The 25,025-nt window shown below is 47.1% G+C and overlaps 1 protein-coding gene across 1 annotated transcript in view; it reads left to right on the forward strand.

Moving 5' to 3' along the window:
• Positions 1 to 25,025, forward strand: part of OBSCN (obscurin, cytoskeletal calmodulin and titin-interacting RhoGEF) — a 636,219-nt gene that overhangs the window by 86,851 nt on the left and 524,343 nt on the right. Inside the window, exons 36-42 of the mRNA XM_073561015.1 lie at positions 7,108 to 7,374; positions 7,474 to 7,740; positions 9,718 to 10,289; positions 10,444 to 10,486; positions 20,945 to 21,211; positions 22,051 to 22,317; positions 22,405 to 22,671. Coding sequence (XP_073417116.1) covers positions 7,108 to 7,374; positions 7,474 to 7,740; positions 9,718 to 10,289; positions 10,444 to 10,486; positions 20,945 to 21,211; positions 22,051 to 22,317; positions 22,405 to 22,671 — 1,950 coding nt within the window. The remainder of the gene's footprint in view (positions 1 to 7,107; positions 7,375 to 7,473; positions 7,741 to 9,717; positions 10,290 to 10,443; positions 10,487 to 20,944; positions 21,212 to 22,050; positions 22,318 to 22,404; positions 22,672 to 25,025) is intronic.

The raw sequence follows: 25,025 nt of genomic DNA on the forward strand, positions 1-25,025 counted from the left end.
TCAGTCAAGGGTTTGGCAAGGGCGCTATAGTCCTGTACGAACCGCCTATAGTACCCTGCAGTGCCCAAGAAGGACTTCACCTGTTTCTTGGTCCTGGGGGTGGGCTAGGACACGATTGCGTCCACTTTTTCTGGCTCCGGACTCATGGAACCCCCGCCTACCCGGTGCCCCAGGTAGTGGACCTTGCGCATGCCTATCTGGCACTTCCCCGGCTTGATGGTCAGGCCTGCCTGGTGAAGACGCTTGAGCACCTCCTGGAGGTGCTGAAGGTGTTCCTCCCAGGTGGAACTGAAGACGGCAATATCGTCTAAGTACGCCACCGCGTACTCCTCCAGTCCCCGAAGCAGGTGGTTGACCATCCGCTGGAAAGTGGCAGGGGCATTCTTCATGCCGAAGGGCATGACCGTGGACTCGTACAGTCCAAAGGGGGTGATAAAGGCGGATTTCTCCTGCGCCTCAGGGCTCAGGGGAATCTGCCAGTATCCCCGACTCAAATCCATGATGGATATGTAGTTGGCGTTTGTCAACCGCTCGAGCAGATCCTCGATGCGCTGCATCGGGTGGGCATCAGAGGTTGTGATGGCGTTGAGCCCCCTGTAGTCCACGCAGAACCGGGTGGTTCGATCCTTTTTAGGCACGAGGACTACAGGTGAAGCCCACGCGCTTTTTGACCGTCGAATCACCCCCAGCCTTAACATCTCATCGATCTCTTGGCGCATGACTTGTTGCACCGTTTCAGAGATCCGATAAGGTGTTCGTCGTAATGGGGCGTGATTCCAGGTGTCCACCTCATGAACCGCTAACTCCGTCCTCCCCGGTTGGTTGGTGAACACGGCCCGGAAGGGTTCCAGGGTGGCCATCAACTGCAACCGCTGGGACACGGTGAGCGAACCACTTATCTCCATGTCCTCAATGGACCCATTGGCCTTGGCTTGGGCCAGCATGTCCAGGAGGGGATCTTCCTCCCCATCCTCTGGCAGATTGCAGACCGGTAGGACGCAAGCTTCACGTTCGTAGTGCGCCTTCAGCATGTTGACGTGAAAGGCCTTGCGCCTACCCCGAGCATGGTCAAGCGTGACCACGTAGGTGACCGGGTTGAGCTGTTGGTGGACGACGTACGGGCCTTCCCAGGCTGCCTGAAGCTTATCCGTTGGTACAGGGACCAGCGCCCACACCTTTTGACCCACCTGGTAGGTCCGCTCCCGGGCGTTCTGGTCGTACCAGCGCTTCTGGTCAGCCTGAGCCTGCGTCATGTTGTCATGCACCAACTGCGTCAAGGTCTGCATCTTGTCACGGAAGCGCATGACATAATCCACGATGGACAATTCTGTGGGGTTTGGCTCATCTTCCCAGGATTCTCTTATCAACCCAAGGAGTCCCCGGACTCGCCTGCCATACAGGAGCTCGAAGGGGGAGAACCCGGTCGAGGCCTGCGGAACTTCTCTGAAAGCGAACAGCGGGTGTGGGAGGTACCGCTCCCAGTCGCGCCCTTGGGTCTCAACCAGTATGCGGAGCATCTGTTTGAGGGTACCGTTGAAGCGTTCACACAAACCATTAGTCTGTGGGTGATACGGACTCGATACCAGGTGCGTCACCTGCATTTTGTCACAGAGAGCCTCCATTAGGCGAGACATGAATTGGGGCCCTTGATCGGTAAGCATCTCCCTGGGAAATCCTACCCTTGAAAAGATGGTCACCAGTGCGTCAGCCACCTTATCTGCCCGGGTTGAAGACAGAGCTACTGCCTCTGGGTACCGTGTAGCGTAGTCTACCACGGTGAGAATGTAGCGCTTTCCGGAGCTGCTGGGGACGGCCAGCGGGCCTACGATGTCCACCGCGATTCTCTGGAAAGGCTCCTCTATCACCGGCAAAGGAATAAGGGGAGCCTTAAGAGCAGGCCCCGCCTTACCCACTTTTTGACAGGTGGCACAGGAGCGGCAGTAGTGTGTTACATCTGTCCCCAAATTGGGCCAATAGAAGTGTTGAGACAGCCGTGCCTTTGTTTTGCTGATCCCCAAGTGTCCAGCGAGTGGAATCTCATGGGCAATCCGCAACAACTCGGTTCTGAACTGATAGGGGACGACCAGCTGTCTTTCCCTCAACCACTCCTTTTTAGGATCTCCGGGTACTGTCTCCCGGTACAACCTTCCTCTTTCCCAGAACACCCTCTCCTTATCAGACTCGGAGGTGGGCGTCTCGGCGAGACCTCTCAATTTCTCCAGGCTGGCATCTGAGTGCAGAGCAGCCTGGAACTCCATGCTGGAGGCTGCCAGAAGTGACGTCAGGGTACCTCCTTTACTGGGACCCTCTGGAACCGGCTCTGGGTTCACCTCTGGTTCAGTCTCTCCTGTAGCAGCAGAGGGTCCAGAAGACAGTGCGTTACCTGCGATCTGGGCACTCTGACTGCGTGTGACAGCTGCTATGTACGCTGCCTCCCTGGGGATTTCTACAGACCCACCAGCCGGTGCTGCCCTGGGCTCTACCTCCCCATCCACCCCCAACACTTCAGGAGCAGTGCTACTTATGGGCCAGTTACCTTCCTCGGTGGCACTGGTCAGCTGCATGGCATTACCTTCCTCATTGTCCCCATGCACCTCCCCATTTCCTTGAGCACCGTTGCTTGCTCCTGACAGGGGTTCCTCAGTCGTCTCACTCCGCAGAGTGACGGGGCTGAGCACTTTGGTACCTGTGGACACATCTACCGCTTCAAAGAAAGGGTTAACGGGTTCAGTCGGCACAGATACATCAACATCATCATCATCCTTCCTAGGAAAAGAATGGTTATCAGTTTGCTTTGGTACATTCACATCAGCATCAGCATCATACCTTGGGAAAGAATGGTTGTTAGTTGCATCATTACTCATCAAGGCATTAGCAGGTAACACATTCAGTTTCCCATCATCAACATCATCAGGGTTAACGTTACCCTTATTATCAGTTTGGGGAAGGGTGTCAGGGACATAGTATGCAACCATCCTCCCCAAGTCAGTCCCCAATAAAACATCAGTGGGCAAATTTTCAGACACTCCCACCTCCCTCAACCCGCTCCCGGCACCCCAATCAAGAAAAACCCGGGCCACTGGCAAGGGACAATGGGTGCCTCCAATCCTGGTGACAGTCAGGGTTTTCCCCTCAACAAACTCTTCAGGGGCCGCCAGTCCAGGACGGATGAAGGTTCGTTCAGCCCCGGTGTCCTTGAGGCCTGTAGCAAGACGGGCCCCCACCTGAACAGGTTGAACGTTGTCGTCAGCCCTCCCAACCACACCTCCCACCAAAAGAACAGAGGCGTTGGGCCCGGGGGCCTTGGTTGGGGGGTTCTTCGGCCTATTCGGACAGGCGTAAAAGAAGTGACCAGGCCGCTGGCAGTGGTGACACAGGCGACTGTCAGTAGCCGGCCTGTTGTTGGCAACAGGGACAGGGCCTCCGGAGGGACGGCTAGCTGGGGCACTGGGGTTGGTTGCAGGCTTACCCCCTTTCCAGCTGGTGGCGACTGGCCTCCGCATCTCGGGCTTCCGGTTGGCCTCGTAGTTGTCGGCGATCTGCGCCGCTTTGTCCGCGTTCGTTGGTTCGCGGTCCAGGATGAACTGTCGGACCTCAGCTGGGCAGAGATGCAGGAACTGGTCTTTGATCATCAGGTCCCGTAGCTGCTCAAAGGATTCAACGGACAGTCCATGGATCCACTGGTCAAAGTGGGTCCTGAGTCCTTGCACCACATCACTGTAGCTATCGTGTGGGCCACGTTGGAGGTGCCGGAACTTCTTTCGGTATACCTCAGGTGTCAGCCGGTATTTGGCGATCAGCGCCTGCTTTATGGCATCATAGTCGTCATCGGCTTCTGGCGGAAGAGAAGCAAATGCCTCCAGGGCTTTGCCTTTTAGCCCTGGGGTCAAGTACCTTGCCCATTGGTCTCTAGGCAGCTGGTACTGTCTGCAGGCTTTCTCAAAGGCTCGCAGGAACGTGTCCAAGTCCCCGTCCTTTTCCATCACGGGAAAATGCTCTGGCCGGGGTTTAGGAGTCTGGACGCTGCTGGGCTCACTGGTTCGGGCTGTGGGGGCATTCCACCCCCGCTGGAGTACCTCCAGTTCATGGGCCCTCTGCGCCTGGCGCTCAGCTCTCTCAGCCTCTGCTCGGCGCTCAGCTCTCTCAGCCTGGGCTTGACGCTCGGCCCTCTCAGCCTCAGCTTGGCGCTCACGTTCGGCTTGGGCCTCCTGCCGATATTGCTGGATCAGCCTCACCCGCCCATCACTGTCTTCGGCGGGGAGTTCGTCCAAGGCCATTTGCAGATAGGGGTCCACCCCGTTCTGGTTGAATGTGGGGCCAGCGCTCAGGAATGGAGCCTCTGCTGCAGCCCCATTGTTACTTGGGCCAACGTCTGCGCCCGCTGGATTCGGGTCTTTGTCCAGCTGCACTAGAGCCGCGATCATTTGATCTTTGGTTCCGCCTGCGGCGTCTATGCCTCGGTACGTGCATAGCCCAGCAAGGGTGTCCATTTTCTGCTGCTGATACCACTCCACTCTCATCGCCGCCATGGTTGCCAAATAAAAGATAGAAAAAGAAAAACGAAGAAACGGGAGGGGGATACTTGCAAGTACACACTATTGTCTCAGGACTAGTAACCACTGAGTCTGTTCTCCAAAACCTATGATGCAGGATTCCCGCAGGAACCGTGCAGGTTTTTAGTGAGAGGAATGATTGCTCAAACCAAATCACTAATGCTCTAGGATTATCCCACTGCTCTGCCACCAATATGTGACGAACAGCCCACCGCCGTTCGTCCACTTACGGGCGACTAACGGGGGTCCCGCTGCCACCAAAACGCGACGGACAGCGGACCCTGTGTCACCACTATGTCACAGTCCCACCACTGGCACGGGTGTATCAGTGGACGGAGGGATGAGACACACTGCCGGCACACGGCTATCACAGGCACAGTTGGGGCTTATCTTAGTTATCCCACCACTGGCACCATGTGACCAAAATATCCAGCAAGCTACTCTCGCTCTACAATTTGCCGCAGGGGGAGTTTAATTTGGATGCCCCGCCACTGAGATCAATCTTCCAAGTACTGCGGGGATTTATGTATATCCCACTTTCTCAGTTCCAATTTGGAACTCGCAGCTCTCCGGCGCCCCCCTTTACCCTCAGGTCAGTCAGGGAACTGCACCTAGGATAATTAGTCGCCGGACGGACTGCCTGTTGTGAACCGGCAATTGGGCTTCTGCAGTAAGGGAATTATCAATGCTGTGGCCGCAGCCCCTCATTCAGCAATATAAGACCCTTCTAAACTGCCAGCAAGCCGCAATAGCCGTACACAACGCGCTGCCACCAGTCACGGTTACTTAATTCACAGTGTTAAATTAAGAGGGTCCGTGGCAAACCCCTTGAATTAGTAGCGATTATCTATCAAAGGCGTATAGTTCGATTCTTAGAGCATGGAGACAGGCTAAATATTAAATCATTTATTTTCCGAAAGAGGACAGTGATTACAGATAAAAGTTGCTATAAAATTGAGACATAAAATATGTACATTAGACAAGTATAAAACAAAGTGGATGAAAGAAGAAGGTACACTCACATTTAGTCAGTTGTTGTTAGGCATCCCATGTGGCTTTAAGGGGGGTGGAGGCGGAGCTGCACGTCTCCACTCATCTGGGTTCTGCTCAGCACGAGGATTGGAGCTCTTCTGAGCTGGTTTTGCCAGGGAATGCCTTATAGACTTTCCTATGTGACATCACGGAGAGGTGCATTCTGGGTTGATCCCACCTCTCTCATCCAAGTTATATTTTGGCTACAAAATTTAGATTAGCTATAACTTTATGGGAGAAGCTGGTATGGACTCATCAGTGGTATCATGTTTCCCAGCGTAATGAGCCTATCAAGAAAACATCAAACATCTATGCGATATGACCGTCCATTTGGGCGCAAATCATATCTCAGGTTCTGGACATGTTAGGACTTCGGAAGTGACACTGTAGCGGGGCTGGGACCGCTCGGATCACAGAGATATGGTTATTATATCTCTGTTATAGGGCTTTCGCAGGGCAGGCTCTTAAAGGTTTACTTCTAACTCCTGATTTCAAACAAAGAGTTTTCCTTTCCCGCACTTTTTTTCCCTCTTTCAGCTGAGGCTTAGAGAAGCCAAATGGTGTGGCAGGAAGTTGATTTATAACACCTGGGGGGGGAAGGGAAGCTGCTGCAGTGTGCAATGTAACTGAGACCCTGGCAGGCAGCTTCTTACAAAATGGAGGATTTTTTGCACATTGCAACAGAAAACATATCTTGCAGACATTGTACATCACAGAGCTGTCCAGACAAAATGGGACAGTCTTAGTCAAGACTTTGCAAAGTTTATTTTTTTATCTCCAGTACATTGAAGCAGCATTTACTTCTTTTGGTAGTTTCTGCCCCACATAAATCTGGAGACGCCCCTGTATATATGTTATGTACTGAAGTTATTGACACCATTACTAGTGCGCAAAGCTCAGTGGTGAAAGTTGTCTAAGCGATGCTTGATGGTTCCCTCACACTTAGAAATGGCTGCAGCTGTCCAACCTCGTTCTGGGCTCTGGCCAACTGTGTGCCACACTACAAATCCTCCGGGGGCAGTTTATGCCGAGGATGATGGCTCCTGCCACCATCATTTGGACCGCGATGGTTATATTACCCCCTGTAGAAACGTCCCTGTGTCTTCTCCAACCTCCGTCCCTTATTCTGGATGTCTATCAGACCTCTGACATGGGGCCACATGTTCCTGGCACAATGCTGAACATGGTTAGGGACGATTGGAGTGCTCTGGCCACATGACACGTCAACTGTCTCGCCCCAGATGAGTTTCTCACACTCCATCATGACCCTTCTTCAGTTCGAAGACCCGTCTGTCACTGTTTTCAGGTGATGGAGACTCTACTCATCATTGTGCTGCATTTACTCTCTCATCCCACCCGCTTACCCCTCGGGGGCTGACTAGGCCAAGATTTCATTTTACATACCATCTGAATCATCAGAATCATTCCACCAGTGTACGGGGGACATGAGAGGCTCACCAGCTTTATACTATTATTGCTTTACACTCTTTTTAGCCTGACAATATGTTTTCTTTGTTCTCAGCTGTCCAGGTTTTATTTAAAAAAGGCCTCCGAAATGAGAAAGCCAAGGAAGGCAGCACAGTGAAGCTACAGTGTGAGCTCAGCAGGCCCGGCGGCCCCGTGAAGTGGACGAAGGATGAAGAAACGATAGAGAGAAATGACAAGTATGACATGAAGCAACACGGGACCGTAGTGGAGCTCCTCATACTGAACGCCAAACCAGAAGACTCCGGTGACTACACGTGTGATACTGGAGACCAGAAGAGCACGTCCTCTGTGACCATCACTGGTAGGAATCCCTGGGGGACACAGTATCCAGGTTGTGGGATTCACCACTCAGGGGCACGGCAGATTCTTGTGGATTTTCAGTTCTATATTCTTTTTGCAGCTATTCCGGTTCGTTTTAAACAAGATCTGAAAAATTGTGATGCAGAAGAAGGCTCTGCCGTCACCCTGTCCTGCGAGGTCACCAAGGCTGATGCTCATGTCATTTGGAAGAAAGGTGTTACCGTCCTTCAGGCCAATGACAAGTATGAATTCAGGCAGAAGGGAACCATAGTGGAGCTGGTCATACACAGCGTGAAATCAGAAGATTCTGGAACCTACACCTGTGATACCGGAGACCAACAGACTGCTGCCCGGGTCAAGGTGCAAGGTGAGTGTCATCCTTATTATCTTTCCCATCTAATATATACTTACCTTGTAATGTCTTCACATCTTGTTCTGGCCAGATGTGTCCGGATCCCAGAATTCCAAGCGGCGGAAGTTCACCGATCGCCATATTGGGACACCCAAGTGATGAGTGTCTCAATATGGAAACTGCTGGTAGTACCAGCCTCTTGCGCGGTACCACCAGTGGAACACTGTCACACCACACACACACACACACTGTATACGCCGTACGCACCACACACACACTGTATACTCTGTACGCACCACACACACACACTCTATATGCCGTACGCACCACACACCCTGTATACACCTTACGCAACGCACACTGTATACACGTACGCACCACACACACGCACTGTATACACTGTACGCAACACACACTGTATACGCTGTACACACCACACACACACACACACACACTGTATATGCCGTACGCAACACACACACACTGTATACACCGTATGCAACACACATTGTATACGCTGTACACACCACACACACACTGTATATGCCGTACGCACCACACACACTGTATACACCTTACGCAACACACACACGCACAATGTATACACCGTACGCACCACACACACTGTATACACCGTACGCAACACACACACGCACAATGTATACACCGTACGCAACACACACTGTATACACCGTACGCAACACACACACACGCTGTGCGCACCACACACACACACTGTATACGCTGTACGCACTACACACTGTATATGCCGTACGCACCACACACACTGTATACGCCTTACGCAACACACACATGCACACTGTATACACCGTACGCAACACACTGTATACACCGTACGCAACACACACACACTATACGCCGTAAACACCACACACACTGTATACGCCGTACACACCACACACACACACTGTATATGCCGTACGCACCACACACACACTGTATACACCGTACGCAACAAACACACACTGTATACACCGCACGCAACACACACACTGTATACACTGTACGCACCACACACACCGTCACTCTGTATATGAAGTACACACGACACAAAGTATACGCCGTACGCAGCATCTTGCGCGGTACCACCAGTGGAACACCGTTACCAGCACGCCTCCGCTGACATCTGCCGAATTATTCACTGACTGCTGCCATCTTTGTACAGGAGGAGCGCATGCACAGCTTTAATGTGCCAGCCACTATCTGTCTGCACAAAGATGGCGGCCGTCTGATTTACTGCTCCTGCGCGAATTCTGTCGCAGTGAATCATTCGGCTGATCCCGGAGGCAGATGCGTGACGTGTCTACAGGCAGAGGAAGCCCGACACATTAAAGGGGTTTCCCACCAACAAAAGTTCATTTTAAAAATTGTCTGTGTCTGACCGTGTACGGAGCATACCACATCTCCTGGGCAGGGGAGGAAGCAAAAGACAGTACTGACATTACAGCAGGGGATCACACAGGATTCATTTTGTGAGGTAAAATATTTCACAAACTGTTTTTACACAATATTTTAACTCACAACATGTATCCTCTGCGATCTCCTGCTGTAATGTCAGTATTGTCTTTTGCTTCCTCCCCTGCCCAGGAGCTGTGGTATGCTCTGTACACGGTCAGACACAGTGGGGAGAGAGACAGAGCACAGGGGGTGAGACAGCTCAAATGGGACAGCACATGAGGGGAGAGCACAGCACAGGACGGAGAGAGACAGCAGACAAGGGGGACAGCACATGGGGTAGACAGGCCAAAGAAGAGAGCACAGACGGGAGAAGTCAGTACATGGGGAAAGAGAGATTGGATAGGTGTGTGAGCACATGGGGGGAGAGAGAGCCTGCCGCCATCGTAACATTACCGCCCTCCCGATGCGATAGCAGCGGGCCTCCATCTAGTTAGGCATAACTGAGAAGGGAGCGGCCATCATTACATATAAGAAATACTTTAGTGCTCACCTTCCTCCATCTTCTCTCTCCAGAACTTCCAGCCCTCTTCACCCAGGAGCTGACTCCGCAAGAAGCCAGTGAAGGAGACTCCATCGCTCTGCGCTGTGAACTCAACAAGCCGGACTCTACCGTGGAGTGGAGGAAAGAGAACAAGGCCATCAAACAGAGCAAGAAATACAAGATCCGTCAGGAGGGGCTGACCGCAGAGCTGGTCATACGTGACCTGGTACCGGAGGACGGAGGAGACTATGCCTGTGTCTGTGGAGAGCACCAGACAACCAGCACTGTCACAGTCACTGGTAATGTCTCACTACCATTCTGGTCCCAGGGGCCATCACTAGTCCAGATTTTTTGCTTCATGCTCCATGTTGAAGAAGCGAGTTTAATATTAACATTTCCATGGCTGAGATTAGATGAATACATCTATCTCTGCAACAGGGGCATTTCACACCAAATTCTGGTAATTCAGGAGATCTGTGCTCGTATATTGGATTTCTACATTTCCCACTATTACTCAGATAGCAATCACTCCATGACATGTATCAGAACCGTGAATATCTCATTGTCAGTAGTCAGGGGTCTCTCTTCTTCTAATTCCCTCAGAGTCTTTAAACTCTAACAGGGGTACGGCCTTGACACCTGGAAAGAGTATAGGTGCTCATATATATATGATGGAGAACATAGCTGGACGTGCAGATCTAGGTGGGATCAGACGATCACCTATTGGATATGGGGCGTCCTGACTTCTCTGATGGCAGATGTCAGAAGAAGAGGAATCGCACATGTTGTATTTCAGCATGTGTACATTCCCACAGGCGATAAGTGGCCACCAGGGGTGTCACGGAAGTTTACTTCCCACTGAAAACATGCATGTTCTGCCCAGCTCTCGCAGGAAGGGAGACCACAGGAGGAGAGGTGTTGCTCGTCCTGGACCGTATGCTGTATTGGACTTAATCATACTGCTGTTCATTTACGTCAGGCTCCTATTCCAATGCCATAAGATGGGGAGAATGTGATGGAGAGTGGAAGGGAACAGATAGTTTCTGTAATGTTCGTATGCCATTGCTGTAGGATGAGGAGAACATGATGGAGAGCAGCGATGGGGGGTCTTTCATAGCATGATCTGAGACAGATGCCATAGTGATGGAGAGCAGGTTTTTATCTAATGTTCCTAGGGGGAAAATAGGATGAGTAGGTCATGATCGCGAGCAGCAGATGGCTGAATTGTATTGCCTGTGGAAAAAAAGTTGGGTGCATCTTAATGCACTGCCGAGTCCTGCAATTAATTTCTCAATGTGTTTTCCAATTATTTTCTGAACTTCCTTCTTATCAGTGCGGAGCACCACTGAAGTTTTGATTTCTTTTATGTAATGTTCCAATGCCAATGCTGTAGGTGGAGGACATTCCGAAGAGCAGCGGATGGTGGGGTCTTTCTATCAGGGTCGTGTATCGATGGTGTAGGATATGAAGGACACTAGAGAGCGGCCGATGGTGGGGTCTTTCTATCAGGGTCGTGTATCGATGGTGTAGGATATGAAGGACACTAGAGAGCGGCCGATGGTGGGGTCTTTCTATCAGGGTTGTGTATCGATGGTGTAGGATATGAAGGACACTAGAGAGTGGCCGATGGTGGGGTCTTTCTATCAGGGTCGTGTATCGATGGTGTAGGACATGAAGGACACTAGAGAGCGGCCGATGGTGTGGTCTTTCTATCAGGGTTGTGTATCGATGGTGTAGGTTATGAAGGACACTAGAGAGCGGCTGATGGTGGGGTCTTTCTATCAGGGTCGTGTATCGATGGTGTAGGATATGAAGGACACTAGAGAGCGGCCGATGGTGGGGTGTTTCTATCAGGGTCGTGTATCGATGGTGTAGGTTATGAAGGACACTAGAGAGCGGCTGATGGTGGGGTGTTTCTATCAGGGTCGTGTATCGATGGTGTAGGATATGAAGGACACTAGAGAGCGGACGATGGTGGGGTCTTTCTATCAGGGTCGTGTATCGATGGTGTAGGTTATGAAGGACACTAGAGAGCAGCGGATGGTGGGGTGTTTCTATCAGGGTCATGTATCGATGGTGTAGGATATGAAGGACACTAGAGAGCGGCTGATGGTGGGGTGTTTCTATCAGGGTCGTGTATCGATGGTGTAGGATATGAAGGACACTAGAGAGCGGCCGATGGTGGGGTCTTTCTATCAGGGTCGTGTATCGATGGTGTAGGTTATGAAGGACACTAGAGAGCAGCGGATGGTGGGGTGTTTCTATCAGGGTCGTGTATCGATGGTGTAGGATATGAAGGACACTAGAGATTGGCCGATGGTGGGGTCTTTCTATCAGGGTCGTGTATCGATGGTGTAGGTTATGAAGGACACTAGAGAGCAGCGGATGGTGGGGTGTTTCTATCAGGGTTGTGTATCGATGGTGTAGGATATGAAGGACACTAGAGAGCGGCTGATGGTGGGGTGTTTCTATCAGGGTCGTGTATCGATGGTGTAGGATATGAAGGACACTAGAGAGCAGCTGATGAGGGGTCTTTCTATCAGGGTCGTGTATTGATGGTGTAGGATATGAAGGACACTAGAGAGCGGCCCATGATGGGGTCTTTATCAGGGTCGTCTGCTGATGCTGTAGGATGTGAGGTAGACTCTGGAGAGCGGTTGATGAGGGGTTTTTCGATCAGGGTCGTGTGGTGATGATACAAATAAAAAACCTCACATATAAATAAGTATAGAGCCCTTCGAAAGAGTAAACATATACCAAGAGCGTAAAAACGAAGGAAAATGCGATCCAAATATTATAAAAATATAAATTTTATAATACAAAAAATTCCTACACAATATAACAATCAATAATGAAAAAGCACTAAGATTACTTGGGACATGAAACAAAAGACTGTAAAGCAGACAATAACCCCAAATGGGTAAACCCACATATCATGAATTATCACCAAATAGCAAGGAAAAGTATCCACCGTCAATAAGATATGCTGGGTAAAGATCCTCCTTATCTGTAAAGCAGTTTATCAATATGAACCATGGCCAGGATTATATGATACATCAAGTTGATACTGTGCTGTGAGTAGTCCGAATGAAAGGTTTTTGGGGACAGACATCAAGTTTTTGTAAAACGCAGAAAAGGTGAGCAGATGATTACTACATGTACGGTGCCCACCATAAGGCAGAGAGGCGAGGAGAAATAGCGGTGGTGGGGGAATCTGCTGGTGACACTTGTGGTGATTTATTGCACATTTATGGCACAAGTGATGACATTGTGATAGCCATGCGACTGACATCACATGCGACTGACATCACATCTGGTCTGCACTTAGCGGGACCGTTATTTGTGATGTATCAGGACAATGGGTCAAAATCTCCTGGTGATGTAAGGGCGATGAGACCAAGGCGAGGCAATAGAGGCTGTGTCAAAAGACATGACCTCTGCAATTACACGACCTCAGCCCAATGCAGATGATTTGGGATGAGTTGGACACAGTTGTAAAGATGTGAAATCAGCACCTGTGGGAAATCCTTCAGCACTGCTCGAGTCATTCCCGGTTATGAGCAATGAAGATGGTGATAAAATGGGGTATATGGGGATCATCGGAGTAAAATAGTGGTATCTGAGGAGAAAATGGGGGTATATAGGGATCATCAGAGTAAAATAGTGATATCTGAGGAGAAAATGGGGTATATGGGGATCATCAGAGTAAAATAGTGATATCTGAGGAGAAAATGGGGTATATGGGGATCATCGGAGTAAAATAGTGATATCTGAGGAGAAAATGGGGTATATGGGGATCATCGGAGTAAAATAGTGATATCTGAGGAGAAAATGGGGTATATGGGGATCATCGGAGTAAAATAGTGATATCTGAGGAGAAAATGGGGTATATAGGGATCATCAGAGTAAAATAGTGGTATCTGAGGAGAAAATGGGGTATATGGGGATCATCGGAGTAAAATAGTGGTATCTGAGGAGAAAATGAGGTATATGGGGATCATCAGAGTAAAATAGTGGTATCTGAGGAGAAAATGGGGTATATGGGGATCATCAGAGTAAAATAGTGGTATCTGAGGAGAAAATGGGGGTATATAGGGATCATCAGAGTAAAATAGTGGTATCTGAGGAGAAAATGGGGTATATGGGGATCATCAGAGTAAAATAGTGGTATCTGAGGAGAAAATGGGGTATATAGGGATCATCAGAGTAAAATAGTGGTATCTGAGGAGAAAATGGGGTATATAGGGATCATCAGAGTAAAATAGTGGTATCTGAGGAGAAAATGAGGTATATGGGGATCATCAGAGTAAAATAGTGGTATCTGAGGAGAAAATGAGGTATATGGGGATCATCAGAGTAAAATAGTGGTATCTGAGGAGAAAATGAGGTATATGGGGATCATCAGAGTAAAATAGTGGTATCTGAGGAGAAAATGGGGTATATAGGGATCAGAGTAAAATAGTGGTATCTGAGGAGAAAATGGGGTATATGGGGATCATCGGAGTAAAATAGTGGTATCTGAGGAGAAAATGGGGTATATGGGGATCATCGGAGTAAAATAGTGGTATCTGAGGACAAAATGGGGGTATATAGGGATCATCGGAGTAAAATAGTGGTATCTGAGGAGAAAATGGAGGTTTATAGGGATCATCAGAGTAAAATAGTGGTATCTGAGGAGAAAATGGGGTATATAGGGATCATCAGAGTAAAATAGTGATATCTGAGGAGAAAATGGGGTATATGGGGATCATCGGAGTAAAATAGTGGTATCTGAGGAGAAAATGGGGTATATAGGGATCAGAGTAAAATAGTGGTATCTGAGGAGAAAATGGGGTATATAGGGATCATCAGAGTAAAATAGTGGTATCTGAGGAGAAAATGGGGTATATGGGGATCATCGGAGTAAAATAGTGGTATCTGAGGAGAAAATGGGGTATATGGGGATCATCAGAGTAAAATAGTGATATCTGAGGAGAAAATGGGGTATATAGGGATCATCAGAGTAAAATAGTGGTATCTGAGGAGAAAATGGGGAAATGGGGGTATATAGGGATCATCAGAGTAAAATAGTGATATCTGAGGAGAAAATGGGGTATATGGGGATCATCAGAGTAAAATAGTGGTATCTGAGGAGAAAATGGGGTATATGGGGATCATCAGAGTAAAATAGTGGTATCTGAGGAGAAAATGGGGTATATGGGGATCATCAGAGTAAAATAGTGGTATCTGAGGAGAAAATGGGGTATATGGGGATCATCGGAGTAAAATAGTGGTATCTGAGGAGAAAATGGGGTATATGGGGATCATCGGAGTAAAATAGTGGTATCTGAGGAGAAAATGGGGTATATGGGGATCATCGGAGTAAAATAGTGGTATCTGAGGAGAAAATGGGGTATATGGGGATCATCAGAGTAAAATAGTGGTATCTGAGGAGAAAATGGGGTATATAGGTATCATCAGAGTAAAATAGTGATATCTGAGGAGAAAATGAGGTATATGGGAATCATCAGAGTAAAATAGTGGTATCTGAGGAGAAAATGGGGGTATATAGGGATCATCAGAGTAAAATAGTGGTATCTGAGGAGAAAATGGGGTATATGGGAATCATCAGAGTAAAATAGTGGTATCTGAGGAGAAAATGGGGTATATGGGGATCATCAGAGTAAAATAGTGGTATCTGAGGAGAAAATGGGGTATATGGGGATCATCGGAGTAAAATAGTGGTATCTGAGGAGAAAATGGGGTATATGGGGATCATCGGAGTAAAATAGTGGTATCTGAGGAGAAAATGGGGTATATGGGGATCATCGGAGTAAAATAGTGGTATCTGAGGAGAAAATGGGGTATATGGGGATCATCGGAGTAAAATAGTGATATCTGAGGAGAAAATGGGGTATATAGGGATCATCAGAGTAAAATAGTGGTATCTGAGGAGAAAATGGGGTATATGGGGATCATCAGAGTAAAATAGTGGTATCTGAGGAGAAAATGGGGTATATGGGTATCATCAGAGTAAAATAGTGGTATCTGAGGAGAAAATGGGGTATATAGGGATCATCAGAGTAAAATAGTGGTATCTGAGGAGAAAATGGGGTATATAGGGATCAGAGTAAAATAGTGGTATCTGAGGAGAAAATGGGGTATATGGGGATCATCGGAGTAAAATAGTGGTATCTGAGGAGAAAATGGGGTATATGGGGATCATCGGAGTAAAATAGTGGTATCTGAGGAGAAAATGGAGGTTTATAGGGATCATCAGAGTAAAATAGTGGTATCTGAGGAGAAAATGGGGTATATAGGGATCATCAGAGTAAAATAGTGGTATCTGAGGAGAAAATGGGGTATATGGGGATCATCGGAGTAAAATAGTGGTATCTGAGGAGAAAATGGGGTATATAGGGATCAGAGTAAAATAGTGGTATCTGAGGAGAAAATGGGGTATATGGGGATCATCAGAGTAAAATAGTGATATCTGAGGAGAAAATGGGGTATATGGGGATCATCAGAGTAAAATAGTGGTATCTGAGGAGAAAATGGGGTATATGGGGATCATCAGAGTAAAATAGTGGTATCTGAGGAGAAAATGGGGTATATGGGGATCATCAGAGTAAAATAGTGGTATCTGAGGAGAAAATGGGGTATATGGGGATCATCGGAGTAAAATAGTGGTATCTGAGGAGAAAATGGGGTATATGGGGATCATCGGAGTAAAATAGTGGTACCTGAGGAGAAAATGGGGTATATGGGGATCATCGGAGTAAAATAGTGGTATCTGAGGAGAAAATGGGGTATATGGGGATCATCAGAGTAAAATAGTGATATCTGAGGAGAAAATGAGGTATATGGGAATCATCAGAGTAAAATAGTGGTATCTGAGGAGAAAATGGGGGTATATAGGGATCATCAGAGTAAAATAGTGGTATCTGAGGAGAAAATGGGGTATATGGGAATCATCAGAGTAAAATAGTGGTATCTGAGGAGAAAATGGGGGTATATAGGGATCATCAGAGTAAAATAGTGGTATCTGAGGAGAAAATGGGGTATATAGAGATCATCAGAGTAAAATAGTGGTATCTGAGGAGAAAATGGGGAAATGGGGGTATATAGGGATCATCAGAGTAAAATGGGGTATATGGGGATCATCAGAGTAAAATAGTGATATCTGAGGAGAAAATGGGGTATATGGGGATCATCGGAGTAAAATAGTGGTATCTGAGGAGAAAATGGGGTATATGGGGATCATCGGAGTAAAATAGTGGTATATGGGGATCATCAGAGTAAAATGGGGTATATGGGGATCATCAGAGTAAAATAGTGATATCTGAGGAGAAAATGGGGTATATAGGGATCAGAGTAAAATAGTGGTATCTGAGGAGAAAATGGGGTATATGGGGATCATCAGAGTAAAATAGTGATATCTGAGGAGAAAATGGGGTATATAGGGATCATCAGAGTAAAATAGTGGTATCTGAGGAGAAAATGGGGAAATGGGGGTATATAGGGATCATCAGAGTAAAATAGTGATATCTGAGGAGAAAATGGGGTATATAGGGATCATCGGAGTAAAATAGTGGTATCTGAGGAGAAAATGGGGTATATGGGGATCATCAGAGTAAAATAGTGATATCTGAGGAGAAAATGGGGAAATGGGGGTATATAGGGATCATCGGAGTAAAATAGTGGTATCTGAGGAGAAAATGGGGTATATAGGGATCATCAGAGTAAAATAGTGGTATCTGAGGAGAAAATGGGGAAATGGGGGTATATAGGGATCATCAGAGTAAAATAGTGATATCTGAGGAGAAAATGGGGTATATAGGGATCATCGGAGTAAAATAGTGGTATCTGAGGAGAAAATGGGGTATATGGGGATCATCAGAGTAAAATAGTGATATCTGAGGAGAAAATGGGGTATATGGGGATCATCGGAGTAAAATAGTGGTATCTGAGGAGAAAATGGGGTATATAGGGATCATCAGAGTAAAATAGTGGTATCTGAGGAGAAAATGGGGTATATGGGGATCATCAGAGTAAAATAGTGGTATCTGAGGAGAAAATGGGGTATATAGGGATCATCAGAGTAAAATAGTGGTATCTGAGGAGAAAATGGGGTATATGGGGATCATCAGAGTAAAATAGTGATATCTGAGGAGAAAATGGGGTATATGGGGATCATCGGAGTAAAATAGTGGTATCTGAGGAGAAAATGGGGGTATATAGGGATCATCAGAGTAAAATAGTGGTATCTGAGGAGAAAATGGGGTATATGGGGATCATCAGAGTAAAATAGTGGTATCTGAGGAGAAAATGGGGGTATATAGGGATCATCGGAGTAAAATAGTGGTATCTGAGGAGAAAATGGGGTATATGGGGATCATCAGAGTAAAATAGTGGTATCTGAGGAGAAAATGGGGTATATGGGGATCATCAGAGTAAAATAGTGGTATCTGAGGAGAAAATGGGGTATATGGGGATCATCAGAGTAAAATAGTGGTATCTGAGGAGAAAATGGGGTATATGGGGATCATCAGAGTAAAATAGTGGTATCTGAGGAGAAAATGGGGTATATAGGGATCATCGGAGTAAAATAGTGGTATCTGAGGAGAAAATGGGGTATATGGGGATCATCAGAGTAAAATAGTGGTATCTGAGGAGAAAATGGGGGTATATAGGGATCATCAGAGTAAAATAGTGGTATCTGAGGAGAAAATGGGGTATATGGGGATCATCAGAGTAAAATAGTGGTATCTGAGGAGAAAATGGGGTATATGGGGATCATCAGAGTAAAATAGTGGTATCTGAGGAGAAAATGGGGTATATGGGGATCATCAGAGTAAAATAGTGGTATCTGAGGAGAAAATGGGGTATATGGGGATCATCAGAGTAAAATAGTGGTATCTGAGGAGAAAATGGGGTATATGGGGATCATCAGAGTAAAATAGTGGTATCTGAGGAGAAAATGGGGTATATGGGGATCATCGGAGTAAAATAGTGGTATCTGAGGAGAAAATGGGGTATATGGGGATCATCAGAGTAAAATAGTGATATCTGAGGAGAAAATGGGGTATATGGGGATCATCAGAGTAAAATAGTGGTATCTGAGGAGAAAATGGGGTATATGGGGATCATCAGAGTAAAATAGTGGTATCTGAGGAGAAAATGGGGTATATAGGGATCATCAGAGTAAAATAGTGGTATCTGAGGAGAAAATGGGGTATATAGGGATCATCGGAGTAAAATAGTGGTATCTGAGGAGAAAATGGGGTATATGGGGATCATCGGAGTAAAATAGTGGTATCTGAGGAGAAAATGGGGTATATGGGGATCATCAGAGTAAAATAGTGGTATCTGAGGAGAAAATGGGGTATATGGGGATCATCAGAGTAAAATAGTGGTATCTGAGGAGAAAATGGGGTATATGGGGATCATCGGAGTAAAATAGTGGTATCTGAGGAGAAAATGGGGTATATGGGGATCATCAGAGTAAAATAGTGGTATCTGAGGAGAAAATGGGGTATATGGGGATCATCAGAGTAAAATAGTGGTATCTGAGGAGAAAATGGGGTATATGGGAATCATCAGAGTAAAATAGTGGTATCTGAGGAGAAAATGGGGTATATAGAGATCATCAGAGTAAAATAGTGGTATCTGAGGAGAAAATGGGGTATATAGGGATCATCGGAGTAAAATAGTGGTATCTGAGGAGAAAATGGGGGTATATAGGGATCATCGGAGTAAAATAGTGGTATCTGAGGAGAAAATGGGGTATATGGGGATCATCAGAGTAAAATAGTGGTATCTGAGGAGAAAATGGGGTATATAGAGATCATCAGAGTAAAATAGTGGTATCTGAGGAGAAAATGGGGTATATGGGGATCATCAGAGTAAAATAGTGGTATCTGAGGAGAAAATGGGGTATATGGGGATCATCAGAGTAAAATAGTGGTATCTGAGGAGAAAATGGGGTATATGGGGATCATCAGAGTAAAATAGTGGTATCTGAGGAGAAAATGGGGTATATAGAGATCATCAGAGTAAAATAGTGGTATCTGAGGAGAAAATGGGGTATATGGGGATCATCAGAGTAAAATAGTGGTATCTGAGGAGAAAATGGGGTATATGGGGATCATCAGAGTAAAATAGTGGTATCTGAGGAGAAAATGGGGTATATAGAGATCATCAGAGTAAAATAGTGGTATCTGAGGAGAAAATGGGGTATATAGAGATCATCAGAGTAAAATAGTGGTATCTGAGGAGAAAATGGGGTATATGGGGATCATCAGAGTAAAATAGTGGTATCTGAGGAGAAAATGGGGTATATGGGGATCATCAGAGTAAAATAGTGGTATCTGAGGAGAAAATGGGGTATATAGAGATCATCAGAGTAAAATAGTGGTATCTGAGGAGAAAATGGGGTATATAGAGATCATCAGAGTAAAATAGTGATATCTGAGGAGAAAATGGGGTATATGGGGATCATCAGAGTAAAATAGTGGTATCTGAGGAGAAAATGGGGTATATAGAGATCATCAGAGTAAAATAGTGGTATCTGAGGAGAAAATGGGGTATATGGGGATCATCAGAGTAAAATAGTGGTATCTGAGGAGAAAATGGGGTATATGGGGATCATCAGAGTAAAATAGTGGTATCTGAGGAGAAAATGGGGTATATGGGGATCATCAGAGTAAAATAGTGGTATCTGAGGAGAAAATGGGGTATATAGAGATCATCAGAGTAAAATAGTGGTATCTGAGGAGAAAATGGGGTATATAGAGATCATCAGAGTAAAATAGTGGTATCTGAGGAGAAAATGGGGTATATGGGGATCATCAGAGTAAAATAGTGGTATCTGAGGAGAAAATGGGGTATATGGGGATCATCAGAGTAAAATAGTGGTATCTGAGGAGAATCCCATTCTGGTTTGTTTTACGCGGTTCTTTGCACCGTGTTTCCGTATGTGCTTTAGCTTTCCTTCGTGGTTTGCTGCTCTCCATCTGTATCTACAATGTGCACATTCCATTAAGAAAAGTGAAACCACTGCATGAACAGGGGTGTCAAAACTTTTGACTGGCAATGTGTATATACTTTTCACATGTCATTGTACTTACAGAATTGTCCGACACAATCATGATGTAATAGTAATACATGTAATGTCCTACGTGCGTGGTCTTAGGGTAACTGTGGGCTGGGACTTCATTATTAGTGATACCGTATGAAGCTCTACAGATATACTCACAATCTGCGCTCCACATTCTCCAGCTCTTCCCGTTCATTTCATACGTGGTCTGAAGGATGGGAATGCGACCGAAGGGGACAGGCTGGTCCTCCATTGCGAGCTCAGCAAACCTGATGTTAGCGTAGCGTGGAGGAAAGGACTCCGTCTGCTTCAGGGGTCTGAGAAATATGTCCTGAGACAGGAGGGCTGCCTCGCCGAGCTCGTCATCACTGACCTCCAGGAGGAAGATGCCGGAATTTACAGCTGTATCCACGAAGATAAGGAAACCTCAGCAACCGTTGGTGTTATAGGTAAAAATCTCTCATTATCCAAGATGGAAAAAATAGGTCCCAGGATTGAGAAGTTTTATCATCAGGGCTGTGGTAGTGTCTGGCCTCTTTCATGATAATATCTGGAGGCCCAGTCTTCTTCATATGACTGGTGTGACGTCATAATATTACATGTACCCTGTAGATCAGAGGTCCCCAACCTGTAGCTCGGGAGGAACATGTGGCTAGTGGTCCCATGAATTGTGGCTCGCGGCTGTCTGCCAGCTTTGTGCATTAGGTCCAGATCTAGTGAACAGGTATGAGGAGCACATCTCAAAATGGTGACTTGTGTGAGTGGCCCTGCACAGAAGAGCAGATCTGGATGCACATATACTGGTCTCAGAGGTTTCGCTTTAGAATAAGTATGGCACACTGGAGGCAGGATGATGCTACCCGTGAGAGGTGAAGCCGGATGGGACAGTGTGTTGGAAGTGCCGGATGGGAGAACACTGAATGGGGGAATTGTGAGGACCACTGGATCTTGTTACACTGCTTCGGGGGATTTCTGTGGAAAAGCCTTGGTTATAATTATACTCTGATTGCCACTACTGTGAGGGGTGAGGGAGCTGGATTTGGCTCGCGACCCTCTCTCTGAGCTGAATGTGGCTCTCTAGGTCAGAAAGGTTGGGGACCGCTGCTGTAGATAATGGAGGAAGAGTCTTATGAAGAGAAATTCCATCCTTAAGCTGTAGCATGAGGCCTCTGGGGGAATAGCGGGGTGGCAGGAGTTGAACCAGTTTGGCTGTCATTTCCTACTGCCATGTTGCCAGGCCCTCGGATGCGATTTTTCACACACCTGTCATTCCTTCACATTGTATCAGCCTTGCCACCGAGATTTAAGAGAGGCCTTCAGAACCAGGATTGTATTGAGGGACACTCGGCTGTCCTCACCTGTGAACTGACCAAAGCTAATGCTCAGCTGGACTGGAGGAAAGAAGAGAGGTCCCTCAGAGCCGGCACCAAGTACAAGATCAGCCAGGATGGTTGTACTGCCGAGCTGGAGATTATGAGTGTGGATCTGCAGGATGGCGGACAGTACACGTGTGCATGCGGTGACCTCAAGACATCAGCAAGCCTCGTAGTGCACGGTAAATATCAAAGTGCCTCTGATTACTCTCTGATCTTGGTTCCGCCTCACACGTTCCTCTCACTTACATTGTCTCCATGTTTCTCAGCTTTACCACCAGAATTTAAGGAAGAATTAAAGAATCAGGAAGTTGTAGAAGGTGACGCAGTCACTCTGCGCTGTGAGCTGACAAAACCTGGCGCCTCATTGGAGTGGAGGAAAGGACATAAAATAATCAAGTCGAGTGACAAGTACAAGCTGAGACAGAACGGTTTGGTGGCCGAACTGCTTGTTCACAACGTGGACCAACAAGACACTGGGAGATATATCTGTGTGTGCGGAGATAATCAGACGGCAGCCACGGTGACCGTGAAGGGTATAATATGTTATAACGCATTACCTGCAGCAATATAAAGGTCACAGCTCACCTCCTCCCTAACCGCATTGCTGTTAGTTTCTAATCCACCACTTTATGACTCGCTTCCTCAATAATATCAACTTTATTAACTGTCATCATCAGCACCATCGCAATGGTCTCTCCGCTACTCACCTCTGTAACCGCACCACTGTCAAGCTGTATTCTGCCATCGTCACCACCATCAGCAGCTTCTTCTTTACCCACGTTTTTCCTAACATCAGCACTGTTAACCTCTACGTCACCAATCACCTTGCCATGATCTATGCCAGCAAAGCCATTAACGCCATTATCACGGTCTCTTCACCATCACTGTTACCGTCTAATCCATCACTGACATCCTTGCGGTCTCTTCGCTACTTCCCTAACCTCATCACTGTAAATCTCTAATGTCAGCCTCTAATCCGCCATCATCATGGTGTCTTTCCTAACATCCTGGCTGTTAGCCTCTAATCTGCTATCATCATGGTCTCTTCCCTAACATCCTGGCTGTCAGCCTCTAATCTGCCATCATCATGGTCTCTTCCCTAACCTCATCGCTGTCAGCCTCTAATCCACCATCATCATGGTGTCTTCATTACTCATCTCTTCCCTAACCTCATCGCTGTCAGCCTCTAATCCGCCATCATCATGGTGTCTTTCCTAACCTCATGGCTGTCAGCCTCTAATCTGCCATCATCATGGTCTCTTCCCTAACATCCTGGCTGTCAGCTTCTAATCTGCCATCATCATGGTCTCTTCCCTAACATCCTGGCTGTCAGCCTCTAATCTGCCATCATCATGGTCTCTTCATTACTCATCTATTCCCTCACCTCATCACTGTAAATCTCTAATTTGGAGTCATCACAGTCTCTTCATTACTCATCTCTTCCCTTACGTCATCAATATCAGCCTCAAATTCACCATCATCATGGTCTCTTCTCTAGCCTCATCGCTGTCAGCCTCTAATCTGCCATCATCATGGTGTCTTCCCTAACCTCCTGGCTGTCAGCCTCTAATCTGCCATCATCATGGTCTCTTCTCTAGCCTCATCGCTGTCAGCCTCTAATCTGCCATCATCATGGTGTCTTCCCTAACCTCATCGCTGTCAGCCTCTAATCTGCCATCATCATGGTCTCTTCCCTAACATCCTGGCTGTCAGCCTCTAATCTGCCATCATCATGGTCTCTTCCCTAACATCCTGGCTGTCAGCCTCTAATCTGCCATCATCATGGTCTCTTCCCCAACCACATGGCTGTCAGCCTCTAATCTGCCATCATCATGGTCTCTTCCCTAACATCCTGGCTGTCAGCCTCTAATCTGCCATCATCATGGTCTCTTCCCTAACATCCTGGCTGTCAGCCTCTAATCTGCCATCATCATGGTCTCTTCCCCAACCACATGGCTGTCAGCCTCTAATCTGCCATCATCATGGTCTCTTCCCTAACATCCTGGCTGTCAGCCTCTAATCTGCCATCATCATGGTCTCTTCCCAAACCTCCTGGCTGTCAGCCTCTAATCTGCCATCATCATGGTGTCTTCCCTAACCTCATCGCTGTCAGCCTCTAATCTGCCATCATCATGGTCTCTTCCCTAACATCCTGGCTGTCAGCCTCTAATCTGCCATCATCATGGTCTCTTCCCCAACCACATGGCTGTCAGCCTCTAATCTGCCATCATCATGTTCTCTTCCCTAACATCCTGGCTGTCAGCCTCTAATCTGCCATCATCATGGTCTCTTCCCAAACCTCCTGGCTGTCAGCCTCTAATCTGCCATCATCCTGGTCTCTTCCCTAACCTCCTGGCTGTCAGCCTCTAATCTGCCATCATCATGGTCTCTTCCCTAACGTCCTGGCTGTCAGCCTCTAATCTGCCATCATCATGGTCTCTTCCTTAACCTCCTGGCTGTCAGCCTCTAATCTGCCATCATCATGGTGTCTTCCCTAACCTCCTGGCTGTCAGCCTCTAATCTGCCATCATCATGGTCTCTTCCTTAACCTCCTGGCTGTCAGCCTCTAATCTGCCATCATCATGGTGTCTTCCCTAACCTCCTGGCTGTCAGCCTCTAATCTGCCATCATCATGGTCTCTTCCCTAACCTCCTGGCTGTCAGCCTCTAATCTGCCATCATCATGGTCTCTTCCCTAACCTCCTGGCTGTCAGCCTCTAATCTGCCATCATCATGGTCTCTTCCCTAACATCCTGGCTGTCAGCCTCTAATCTGCCATCATCATGGTCTCTTCCCTAACATCCTGGCTGTCAGCCTCTAATCTGCCATCATCATTGTCTCTTCCCTAACATCCTGGCTGTTAGCCTCTAATCTGCCATCATCATGGT

Source organism: Dendrobates tinctorius, unplaced genomic scaffold, assembly GCF_039654945.1.
Source record: "Dendrobates tinctorius isolate UK_male_01 unplaced genomic scaffold, ASM3965494v1 ptg000311l, whole genome shotgun sequence".
In the NCBI taxonomy this organism is placed as follows: domain Eukaryota; kingdom Metazoa; phylum Chordata; class Amphibia; order Anura; family Dendrobatidae; genus Dendrobates; species Dendrobates tinctorius.